The sequence below is a fragment of the Ananas comosus genome, linkage group 8, assembly GCF_001540865.1.
Source record: "Ananas comosus cultivar F153 linkage group 8, ASM154086v1, whole genome shotgun sequence".
In the NCBI taxonomy this organism is placed as follows: domain Eukaryota; kingdom Viridiplantae; phylum Streptophyta; class Magnoliopsida; order Poales; family Bromeliaceae; genus Ananas; species Ananas comosus.
Window position 1 is genome coordinate 13,731,984 of NC_033628.1, and position 12,296 is coordinate 13,744,279.

The 12,296-nt window shown below is 36.3% G+C and overlaps 1 protein-coding gene across 2 annotated transcripts; it reads left to right on the forward strand.

Annotated features, from left to right (window-relative positions):
• On the forward strand, positions 1,760–12,167 carry LOC109713769 (origin of replication complex subunit 3). 2 transcript variants are annotated; one of them, XM_020237957.1, is made up of 18 exons: positions 1,762–2,122; positions 2,206–2,421; positions 2,519–2,693; positions 2,781–2,950; positions 3,051–3,181; positions 4,328–4,601; positions 4,707–4,781; positions 5,154–5,218; positions 5,307–5,397; positions 5,940–6,106; positions 6,836–6,905; positions 7,561–7,649; positions 7,862–7,942; positions 8,561–8,636; positions 10,387–10,514; positions 10,798–10,965; positions 11,394–11,513; positions 11,671–12,153. In XM_020237957.1, exons 1-17 carry the CDS (start codon positions 2,045–2,047, stop codon positions 11,497–11,499), a joined length of 2,160 nt encoding a protein of 719 aa, XP_020093546.1. In that variant the 5' UTR covers positions 1,762–2,044; the 3' UTR covers positions 11,500–11,513; positions 11,671–12,153. The 2 variants fall into 2 exon arrangements, with proteins under 2 accessions (XP_020093547.1, XP_020093546.1); XM_020237958.1 differs by lacking the exon at positions 10,798–10,965 and having other exon boundaries at positions 1,760–2,122; positions 11,671–12,167.

Consider the following 12,296-nt stretch of genomic DNA (forward strand, 5'->3'; position numbering starts at 1 on the left):
ATTTTTTGATACGTCCATAACAAAGAAGTCCGAGTCAGCAATTGTTACTCTACATCTGGGTGGAGGTGGAGAAAGATCCTGAGAGGCGCCAGAAGATACCCATAGTACAGCACACAGAGAATCAGGGAGTTGAAGAATCACCTCGTTAATGTGTTGCCCACCAATCATCCCGATGAGGCCCAATAGAGATGGAACCTCGGAAGTTCGTTTACTGTCAAGTCAGTGTATGCAATCATCAGATTTGGGGGAGTTCTGGATTCCGTGACGCCTGGCATTTGGAAAATGAAAATTCTGGCTAAAGTCAAAATCTTTTTCTGGATAGCCTTAAAGAATAGATTGCCTACTGGGGATAACCTGAGTAAAGGGGGATGGTCTGGTAATAACATCTGTGTTTTGTGTGGCGTCGAGGTGGAGACTATAAACCATCTACTAGCGAAATGTGTGGTTGCCAAGTACCTCTTTGTCTCGTCCCCTCGAGAGCTCCATACCCTCACCTTACCCGAGGACGTTTATACCATATGGGAGAAGCTGCGGGGGAAGGGGACACCGACGGACAAGTTTAAGGTCCAGAGCCATATCGCGGCCCTTTGGTGGACAATTTAGGATGTCAGATATAATGCTATTTTTCGGAACAAACCTTTTGACGTTCTCTCTGTTGCTCATCATGTTGAGGATTTAGCAAAGGAGTGGGCCGCCCTCTGTTGAGCCAGGGGACGCGCATGTGGTTACTTCACATCGCCTTGACGTGTACTTCAAGCTTGCACTAGGGGTCGTCTGTATTTCAGATTTCAGTTTCCCGTTCGTTTTCTTTTTTCCATCATTTTTGTTTTCCATCCCGAGGCCATGGATGCCTCAATCAATGTAGCTAAATTTATTTTCTTATTGAATGAAACGGATAGTGTGCTATCTATTTCTCAAAAAAACCAAAACAAAATAAATAACTTGCTATTTTATCAAAAAAATATGATAAATGCATTGAATTATTGGTCATTATTAACGTTCTTTTCATTCTCTTTTGTTTTCCTAACAAATGCGATATATCACCTACCATTTTTATTTTTTTTATAATAATAATAGTAACGATAAATTGTTTATTATTTAGAAAAAAAATAAAATGGTTCATTATCTTAACACTTTTTTCATGACCAGAAAAGAGTTATATTTATAATAAACTTTTTAGAAGATTTTACTTTTAAATTTAAAATTATTTAGAGTTTTTTTGTAGGGTAAAAAAAAGCTCCCACCTTAAGCTAAAATATTTGTAGGATGAGAAGATAACTTATGTTTTTTTCATGGAAGCAGAGGGAGGTAGAATTATTTTAAACTTTATTTGTTAAGTTTATTATAAATTAAATTTGTCATAACTTCACTATCCAAAACTCATTATTTGACTTCGTCAAATCATTTACGAAAGAGAAAGGAAAAAAAATTATAATAAAAATAAAGGTTTATTTTTTGTACTGATATAAATTTTGTTGTTAAACAAAAAAAAAATTACAGTTTTAAAATTATTGATTTTATACCAAACAAAAAATAGTAAAATAAAATTATCTAAATGTCAATTCACCAAAAAATATTTTAAGAAATATTATCTCTGTACATTTCTTAACTATGCGTAACATATACAACCTATCTATTATCAAAGGCCCTCTTTCTTTTCTATGATTATCAGCAAAAAACTAAAACACATTTGAGTTTGCACCAATTGGAAAATTAAAATAGCGTAAAACTTACACCTGTATAAAAATAAATAAATAATATATTTAATTATTTTAATCTGAAAATTTTTTACAGCCTGAACATTAACAGGGCCATAACCGTTGAGTTTACAAGACCGTGCCTCAATAACGCAACGGTCATTAGAACGTTAACGCGGCTCGGTCTATAAACCCCGGCTCAGGGAATAGCTTCTCCCATCCCAGAGACCCAGAGCGCTTTCCCGCCAAAATCAGCCTCCGCCTTCCCCAAAGGGCCCAAGATACGGTGCGGTCCCGGAGCGTCGCCCAAACCCTAGCTTCGATCGCCCCTTCCTTCAAACCCTCCCATGGCGACATCGCCCACTGCATCGGATCCTCCCTCCTCTCCGATCGCCGCCTCAGATACCGCCGATAACAATCTCCAGGTCCCTGCTCCACCCCCCTCTTCTCTCTCTCTCATCATTGCTCATCCTTTCGTCCTGATTCTTCTGTTCTTTTCTTGTTGCAGCCATTTTTTGTTTTGCACAAAGCATTGCCTGGGAAATCCGAGAAAAGGGCTTCTGGATCCGGGAGAACCAGAAGAAAGATCGATCTAAGTGCTTCCTCCCCGAAATCTGCGGAGAAATCCGATCAGATTCCACCGGATGACTCCGATGCCATTTGTGAGAAGCTTCGTCTCGAAGCCTTCGAGCGTACCTGGTCCAAAATCGACTCCACAATCAAGGTCTTATTCTTTTTCTAACACCCTATTTAGTTCTCTCCTTGAATGAATGAGAACTGTGTTTTCCCAACCTTTTCCTGGATATTGTTTCTTGGATCAGGAGGTCTTGCGACAGATCAACCTCAATCTGTTCAATGAAGTGCTGCAATGGATCCAGGAATTGTTCTCGATCATCAAATCCAGCAGAACAACTAGCCTTTCAGAAATCCAACGGCCTTACCCGTTGTTAACAGATGCATTATGCAGGAGGGTACCTGCTGCGTTCGTTTTCACTAGTGAGGATCCGTTAGTGGTTTCTGCTCTAAATTCCTCTTAAGAGATGATTCTTGGTAGTACTTACTAATTCGCTCAATTTTGTTCAGAGAATGTCGAGTTTGTGGATGATCTTTTGACGTTTCAAGATCTTGGCGTGCATTTGAAAAGTAACAGATGCCATGTTGCCAGCCTTTCGGGTTTGGACTTTTTGGCTAAACATGGGATAGGCGGTTGCGTTAGAAGCTTGTTGAGGCAGCTGGTTTCAGATGCTTCAGATGTGAGTTACCGTGATTTTCAGCGATCAAATTTCATCTCTCATGAGAAGTCGTTATTGATTCTTACATCTTATGGCTTGTTTGCTTATTTTGTATTACCAGGTGGCTGATTTTGCTGTATTAGCCTCTTGGTACTGCGAACAAGAGAACTACAACAATCCCATCATTATCATAATTGATGATATGCAGCGATGTAATGGTGGCGTCCTTGGTGAGTTCATCACATTGCTAAGGTGCTGTATCTCTCACTTTTGAATGTCTCATTGCCCATCTTTTCTGGTTCATATATGGCATTACGGGTTTTTTTTTTTTTTTTTTTTTTTTTCTGCTTCTAAACTTTGTGGATTACGTCAAGTTTAATAAATATTTAAGCACTTGCTTTCTCCTTATTTTAGGGACATTTTTAGCCAAATGCTTGATGCAATGGTCTTTTATAGTTTGCTTTCCTTTTTTTTATTGGTATTTGCTGAATGTCCTGCATGCTTATGCTAAACAGATGAGAACAGAGAAAGTATACTCATCTACTATATCCATTGATAAAGGCATGTACTAGGGTTTTTATTTTCTGGAAAAAATGTATGGACCTTACCTGAACTATGGGACATTTGGATTGGGCTACCCAAACTCTCAAAATTTTAATTTTACTTTTTAACCCTTCAATTTATTTGATTTGGGTCAGTCAACTGCACTTTGACTCTAAATGTTAAGCTAATTACTTATTTTTAATAAACTTATAATTGTAAGAATTGCATGACATATACTAACTAAATTTGTAAAGATAAATGACGCATTCAAATTTTAAAGTCAAGGTATTGTTGACGGATTGAAATTAAACAATTAAAAAATTAGATAGTAAAATTAAAATTTTGAAAAGTTAGGTGACTAAATTCAAATGGTCCATTTTTCAGGCAAGGTCCATACATTTTTACTTTATTTTCTTCCTCTATTCCTTGGCACTATATTAAACAGCTAAGAACAGAGGAAAGTACACTTACCGCCTATATCATCCATCAATAAAGGCATATACTATGGTTTTTATTTTTTTTCCTCTCTCTTTGGGACTATTTGACCTAACCACTCTTCGCCAGCTACAAAGTGCACACTTGTAGGATATAGCTCTGAGCCTCTGATATAACAATTTAAATCATAAACTATGTCTATTGTATAAATAAAAAATGTTTCACGAATCTAGTTGTGCTCCATTTTCTCGATTCTTCAAAGCAGTGTTAAGTCAAATGGTGGTCAGTATTTTAAATTTTTTTAATTACCTTTACTGGAATATTTTTTGGTGTACTTAAAACTAATTCTGTCAACAGCTATCATATACTCTAGGCTTTCTGCTTTTATTACCTGGCTTCTGAAAAAGTTGTTTCTTACAGCGAATGGGTTATTAAGATTCCAATTTTTATTATAATGGGAGTTGCAACGACTGTTGATGCCCCTAGAAAGCTTCTTTCTTCAAATGCTCTGCAGCACCTGCAGCCTTGTAAGCTCACATTGGGGTCTCCTGCTGAGAGAATGAATGCATTAGTCGAGGCTATTCTTGTAAAGCCATGCTCTGGATTCAGTATAAGCCATAAAGTTGCAGTATTTCTTAGAAACTATTTCCTTAGACATGACGGAACAATAACTTCATTCATAAGTGCCTTAAAGGTCAGTTCTTTTTTAAAGTTGATATATTTCTGATTTATCAGCCACATTGTGGATGTTTCTCTGTTTAAGCACAGACATGTTAAAAGACAATTTTTTGTTTTGCAGCTTGCTTGCAGTAAACACTTCTCCTTGGAGCCTTTGAGTTGTTTATGCCTGGGAACTTTTGATGAGAATCGTCGGGTTATCTTTCTACTCTCACATAGAAAATAAGACATTCACCTTATATGCCTGCTCTGATAATACTCTATAATGTTAGCGTAATTCATTCTCTGATAGAACATTTGTAAAGATATGCAGACCACTTCATGTGGTTAAAATATGCTATTTGATAAATACATTAAAGATAACCCTCACCTTTGTTGTTATATGATATTGCTGGAAGATGTGCATCACAATGAGTGTTTAGTGCAGTCGCTGAAGTAATATATATTGCTATGGTTTTGCATATCTCCTTTTCCTTTAAATTTTTATTGAGTCCTACTGTTGATTTTTGCTCTAAGTTGGTTCTGCACACCAATAGATAAATTTTTCCTTGTGCACATTATTTGGCAGGACGAGTTTGATGCATTTCCTGGGCCTATCCTTAGAACGGCTTTTGATCTCCCCTCTTGTAAAAGGTAGTGGATTTATATCTAAATTTTCCGTGCGTTAGTAAATGCAGAGATGTTCTGCAGACTGGAACTAAAAAGTGGACTGTACTGTCAGGGAGAAGATTTCTCAAGGCAGTGGAACTAGCATCACACAAGGGTTGTCTCAGCTCAGAAAGCTGCAAAGAAGTTGGAGTTCTGTTGTAATGGTATGTTCTCTTATGTGCATCGGAAAAGATATGAGCATGGGAACACTGAAAAAGTACATCAAATGATGCTTGCGTACTTTTCCATAATTGCACTGCATCTGCATTCAACTGTTAATTAGAAAATATCAGGTATATGGGGTTTCTTGCAGAGTTTCTTCAACATGATCCAGTATGCATGTGCATTTAATGCTATTGGTATACATTTTACTGTAACTCTGAATGATTATAACGTTTTCACTATACGGTGAATTTGCTTAAGAGTTGAAATGGATAATACATAGGATTTATCCTGCTACTCCTCTCTCTTTCTCGTTGTTCTTTATCTTTTTGATCTGCCATTCACGCTATTTCTCCTGCAGACTATTCTGGTTCAATTGGTATATCCATGTAAATGCTTTTTTTGGGTGATATTTAGAGTTCTCAAGCTTATTTTCTTTTCCAGTGACTCCACAGGTTCAAGTTTGAGCACCTCATTATATAATGTTATATCTCTTGCGAGCATCACTCAATTGTCTTCTTTGTTTACTTTATAATCTTTACAGTGCTTATTTGAAACTGGAAAACGTAGCAAGATGCAGCTACTAGACATTTTCTGTGAAGCCAGCGATCCTAATTTGCAAATATCTTCTATGACTAGAGGCATCCCTATTACAGGAAAACTGGGCTCTGGCAAAGCAGGATTTATTGCTCAGGCAATACATAGAGTAAGGTTGTAGCATCCTAGAGATTGCTTTTGGCTTACGAATGAATATTGCTTCATAGCTGAACTTTATGTGTTCGTCATTACATGTTTGAACAATACCACTAACTATATATTCTTTGATTATCAAACTTGATTTCGGGAAAATATTATGGAGGTCTCTGACTTAAAAAGGAGTAAGATTTATGTCTCATAAGACGTTCAATTGATCACCAACCGTCTCTAGTGCAAGTGGCAAAGGGCTTGGTGGTTGGTACGCGAGGTCTCAAGTTTGAAGCCTAGTTGCTTCACATTTCCAGCTAAGTTTATTTCTAGAAAAAATAAACGAAGCGGGTAGTATGCTACCTTTCTCTCTCAAAAGAAAAAATCGCTCAATTGGTCATCTAAATACCGCTGGAGTTGGAGTATAGGACAACTACAGAACTTCCCATCATCTCATGGTAGTAATAGTTAATGATAAGATCACTGAAGTGAAAACTTATCCACATTACTAAGTCACTATGGTGCCATCTTATGTTGTACCGCCCTTTCATTGGTGCCATCTTGTGAAGTGAAAACTCATCCACATTGCTCACTATGGTGCTCGCTATTTTCACCATTAGGTTTCCAATTTGGGTATGGCGGATGCAAAAATTGTCTTTGGTTGATTAATATAGGAAGTATTGTACTCTTGTTTTTTTTGCCCTTATTACATTGCTGATATCTAGGAATATGTTGGCGATTTGTTATATTGTCCAGGGAATTGCCCATCGCCTTGCTTCCTCACGTGCTTAAAATGTGGAGTCTCCATATGAAAGACATGAATGAGGTACTATAGATGTTATTTTCCCATATTAAAAGTGGTGTTTATTGTCAATATGTTAGTATCCCTCTTCTCAACATTTTAAAATTACAAATCTTACAAATATTTTTTTCTATCAACTTTAGCCCAGTTGTGAAATAATGTGCTAGATCTCTTGAATGGAAAAAGAAAGAGCAATTCTGGAATACTTGAATATACCAGAGTCATTACAACGGTGTCTTAGTAGTCTCTCTGTGCACTTTCTTTATTTCATTGAATCAGATAATGATTGGAGTACCAATTGGGAATATTTGTGCTCTTCTAGTGACTGAGCCAACCTTAGATCCAAAAGATTTTCGATAACATAAAAGGAAAAAAAAACCTACCAAAGTTTAAAGATTTGTCAATTTTTCCCAATATTGATTGAGTTGAAGGCTATTACTAATATGGTCTCAAGTATAAAGATTTCTCTGTAGATTTCAGTGGCAGTTAAGATTCATGGTCTTCCTTGCAATGCCGTATTATAGTGCTGATATTTCTGTTGTATTATTGACTCCTGTGTATTAAAGCGTGAATATTCTTCTGAAAAGATATGTTTTTGAATGTTATAGCAGGAAACTTCACGTAATTGACTACATTATGAATTTCATCACATCTTGACTGGATTTAACCTTTATAATAGGTCATAGATAAAGTGAAAGAACTCCAATCAAACATAGCAAGTGGAGATGGTGGCCAGCTCTATAAGGAAAAGTGGACAGACATTCACAAGTACGAGCAAGGCTTTAATTTATTCTCTCCTGCATTTAGGGAATTTAAATGATCCATGTACTTACGGGTTTTCTTTCTAAAGTAGCTGCACGTAGACAAGTTGTTCTACAAGTGGTTGTGTTGTGAAGCAACAGTCTCAAATATCAAAACATTTTATTTGAGTATTCAACAGTACTTGATCAGTAGAAACATTACATGTTTTCATGCGACAGGAGGCCAGTATACTTGGGTGCAAGAAAGGGAACAGTATCAGTAAATGATAAAGCAGCTATGTTGTTGGATGACATGGTCAGGTAGGACTCACCTTTATCGTGTGTGCAATTCGATTGGAGCATTTTCCTTGTAGATTGTACTGGTCTTTCTTCAGTACAGGCTATACTATTTTTCGCATTTTATGCAAAGAGAGAAAACTTGAGATTTGGGAATGGTTTTTGCTATCATCATTTATCCAGTATTCCAGTGTTCTTTTTATTCAAGAACCAGTTACTAAATAAGCCTGTGTATGAATATTTCCAAGTATCTGAAAAAAATTGTCGAATTGAATCTCTATAGAATTCGGTGGTTTTTACCTTAAAACTTTCCTGGTGGAGTAAATTTTATCTTTGGCTATCTGTGTTGTTATACATTTTCCTTCTCTAAGAATGCGGACAAGAATTTTAAAGCCAACTCTGGATACTATATTTGGTTTATTGATTTTTTTCCTCTCAAGACTCACTAAGTTTCAAATTATTATATGTGTTTCTATATATGTCCAAAATACATTAAAATTTCCAAAATGTAAATTGCTCTTCCATTAGCTTAGAATACCGGATTATATATGTATAGCATTTCCTTGTGTTAGTGATTTTGCAAAATATTGTTTTTATTGGAAATCAATGTTCCACATTTCTATAAATTGTTGTTTGAAACAGGAAATATTTGACCCCTATAGAGTGTGCACCTTTTCATGAAATCATCTGCTTCGGACATGTTGAAATTCTACAATCAGTAAGTCCTTTGATCTCATGATATTGATGGTTTAACATTCTCTTTACAAGGATTGATTTTGTTGTTGAATCGACGTTACTAATTAACTCTGTTCTTTGCTTGCGGCACTTTTTTTTTTTTTTTGCATTCGATATCTGCTGCACATAAGGAAAAGTATGGCTTAAATGGTCAATGTTCTTTCCTTCATTACCCTTTATTGCATTACAAGCCTATGCTTGTGTCTTTTCTATGTACTACTATGGATCCCCAAAGAATACAACTTTTATAAGTTGTTGATGTGTTGGCATGCATGATATGGAAGGCTTTGATTGGGTCGTACACATTGTTCAAAATGCTACGTGGGTTTGCCAGCACATCCTAGGCCAATAAAGGGAACCTTTTTTGGGAACCCAAAGCATTGCCTATTGTCTTATGCATAGTTAGTTAATTCGGATTCGGCAAAAATTCGGTACGGGTATAATTCGAATAAAATCCGCCTTTTAATTTTTAAATTCGTTAAAAAATACGGCTAAAAAACGGATTCGGTAATTATTCGGATACGTGATTTATACGGGTATTATACGTTCACCAATTAAAAATTCGGGATCAAAAATTCGGCTATATATTAAATATATAATAATTAATATACTATATATATTATTATTATAATTTTTATATACAAATTAAGTATATTCATATATTAATAATAAACATATATTAATAATATATAAGATTTATATATTTAAAAATATTAATAAATAATTATAAATTTATAAATAAAATATCATATAAATATTTCTATATAAAAATAAAAATAAAAAAATATATATAATAAATGAATATATATATATATATATAAGAGGGAGGTCCACAGGTCCACTGTGGACCTCCCCTCATGCGGTCCACGAGGTGGAAATGGCCTCGTGGACCGCGTGCACCATCCATGCCTTATGAGCCCCGATTTTTTTCCTGTTCATCTTCTTTTTTTCTGCCGAGGCGAGACGGGATCCGCAGCGTTGCTCTCGGCACCGGCGAGGGCGGCGGAGGACGACGACGACGTGAGCGGTGACGAGACAGGATCCGCAGCCGTGGCCCTTGCTCCCGGTGCCGGCGAGGGCGGCGGAGGACGACGACGACGCGAGCGGCGACGACGCGACCCTCGGCCGATCGCCGATTTTTTGGGCGATTTATTCGCGAATCGCGAATAATTCGCGAATAATTATTTTTGAGGAAAAAATCGCGTTTTTTTCCTAATTTTTTGAAAAAATACGGGACGCCCCGTTTAATTCGTATTTTTAAATGTACGCGAATTATTCGCGTATTAATCGCGAATTAACTAACAGAGGTCTTATGTATCTTGAACAACAGAAAATGAACCATTTTAGGAGTTGCTCGGTGAACTCTGAAAGAAACCATGGGATGCCATTAAAATTAGAAGAGATTAAAGAGTTACGATCAGCATCCTTATCCTACTAGATTCAAGAGCTTGGATGAAGTCAGATTATAGGTTATCTTATTCATGGCAATTCCAGGTCATCTTCCATGTGTCTCTAGTAGGGTTTTTTTTTGTCCTCATTCAATTTTGTGATCCGGCAAAATTTTCCTTATTTTGCTACTATCCATCTCATCTAGTGTCTGGACCATTATCTTTTGTCTTCTGATTTTGTACTCCCTATTTAATTCTAGCTTGTGATCTCCTTTCTTAGAACTTTGTGTCAGTTCTGATTATCTGACCATATGTCTAAGAGGAAATGATTAATTTTAAATGTAGGCATTAATTGGAGATACAAGGAGGATAATTCAGGTTGATCTTTTGAAGCCTCAAAATCATCTTCGGTGCTCTTGCTGCAATGGTGATGAAAATATTGTATCACCAACAATGCATGATACCTCAATTATGTGAGCATTTTTGTATTTCTTGCAAATCTTTTACACCGTTTCGAATAAGCTTCCAGTGCATATGTAGTTCTTTAATGTTCATCTCACGCATATGTAGTTCTTCAATGTTCATCTCACTGAATTCTGCGTAGTCATACCTTAGATATATAGTAATGAGGACCTGAATTACGTTTATTTTTCCTAGTCTACTGAAATTCTATTGTGCTTTGGTCATTCTCAAAAGAAGTGTTTGTTGCTATGCTTGTGATCACTGATATGGTAGAATTTAAAAATTATTATGCAGGTACTACCTCTCTCAAGAGTATGGTGATGTCATTAATCTTCATGATTGGTACCAAATTTTCAAAGTGACAATTAGTACTCCTAGCTCAAAATCCAGAAAGAGATTGCATAATTCTCCAGCATCCAAAAAACTTAAAACCACACCTACAGAGAATGAAGCTGAGATCCAGTATCCTTTGGGTTTTACTGCTTTTCATTCAGATTAGAGGGCATTCATCATTAGACACCGACAAAAAAATATGTAGGAATAAATGACTTTCAACTTATTTGTAAGTGGTTAGAATTTTGAACTCATTCCGTAATAGTATTTTGTCGTTCCTGCACAACAGTTATCAAAAAGTTGATATTGCATTCTCTAAATCCACTTTTAGGAAACTAAAACTTCTAATTTAATAATGCCTATTAGGTATCTTTTTAAGAGCCTCTTTATGTTTATATGTAAGATAGAATAGGATATGACATTCATAATTTACAGTAGTATCTATATTACTTTATGGAACACTGATATGTAGTCCAAAACCGACGTTTGCTAACTGGATACATCAACTGGCTATTGGTGAAAGATGGATTGTGATCCTTCATATGATGTTTTTCAAGATCAAGGTTTTGTAGGGCTGTTACGGAGCTCCAAATCACCGGGCTTCTTCGGATGCCGAGCAAGAGAAGGCCGGACTTCGTCCAGAGAGTTGCATTTGGTCTTTAGGCTTTTAAAATATGGTAAATGTTTTCATCCCATGAAAGTGTATATCAGGATAAACCAAGTAATGTATTACTTTTGGAGTTTGTCAGTGTGGTTTCTCCTAACTTTTCATCGCTTTGAGTAATTTATTTCTTATTAATACCCAAATCTATCGCATTTTTTGGTATTCCATAGGGTGGTGATTTATAAAAGCAAGGAATTTTCCTTTGCCAACATTTGAATACTTGCAAAGAGCAGCTGCAGAGGAATCAGTCGTTAATTCGCAAGGCACGGGCATATGATGCATCTCCATATTCCCAAAGCTTGATTCGATTTGGGCATGCATTCCGCCCCCGCTGGTGACTGTCGTGAATCCTTGGCTTAATCAACGTCTCAGGCTTTCAACAGGCCAACAGGTCACTCTTATGAAAAACTATGCAGCGTGGCTTTTCTTCTTGTGTCTGATTCTCTTTGAAGCGCTGTTAACATGATATTTATTTATTCATTTATTTTGAAACAAAGCCCGTAGAAAGATGATGGTTTATTTATGTTATGACCAAGGCATGGCGCCTCAGAGGAAGGTATTATTATTATTATTATTATTATTATTGTATACTAGCACTCTTACTTCGGTATCTCTCACTGTTTCTTATGTAATTAATGTAGATGGATTCCCTAATGGTTATTATTTTAGCCACACTCATATGTCGACAAATTAGGAGCACACATTGGTGGTATGGTTATAGTCAAAAGAAGAGCCAAATTTCCCGTCGTTTCGAACACTGAATAGACCAAGCCGTTGTCAGTGGGCATGGCACAAA

Bases quoted from the DNA above. Each gene is read 5' to 3' on its own strand.
- LOC109713769 (XM_020237957.1), top strand. From the start codon at position 2,045: ATGGCGACATCGCCCACTGCATCGGATCCTCCCTCCTCTCCGATCGCC. The intron at 3,182-4,327 runs GTGCTGTATCTC...TGTTTCTTACAG, and splicing joins GAGTTCATCACATTGCTAAG to CGAATGGGTTATTAAGATTC. The intron at 5,398-5,939 runs GTATGTTCTCTT...TAATCTTTACAG, and splicing joins GTTGGAGTTCTGTTGTAATG to TGCTTATTTGAAACTGGAAA.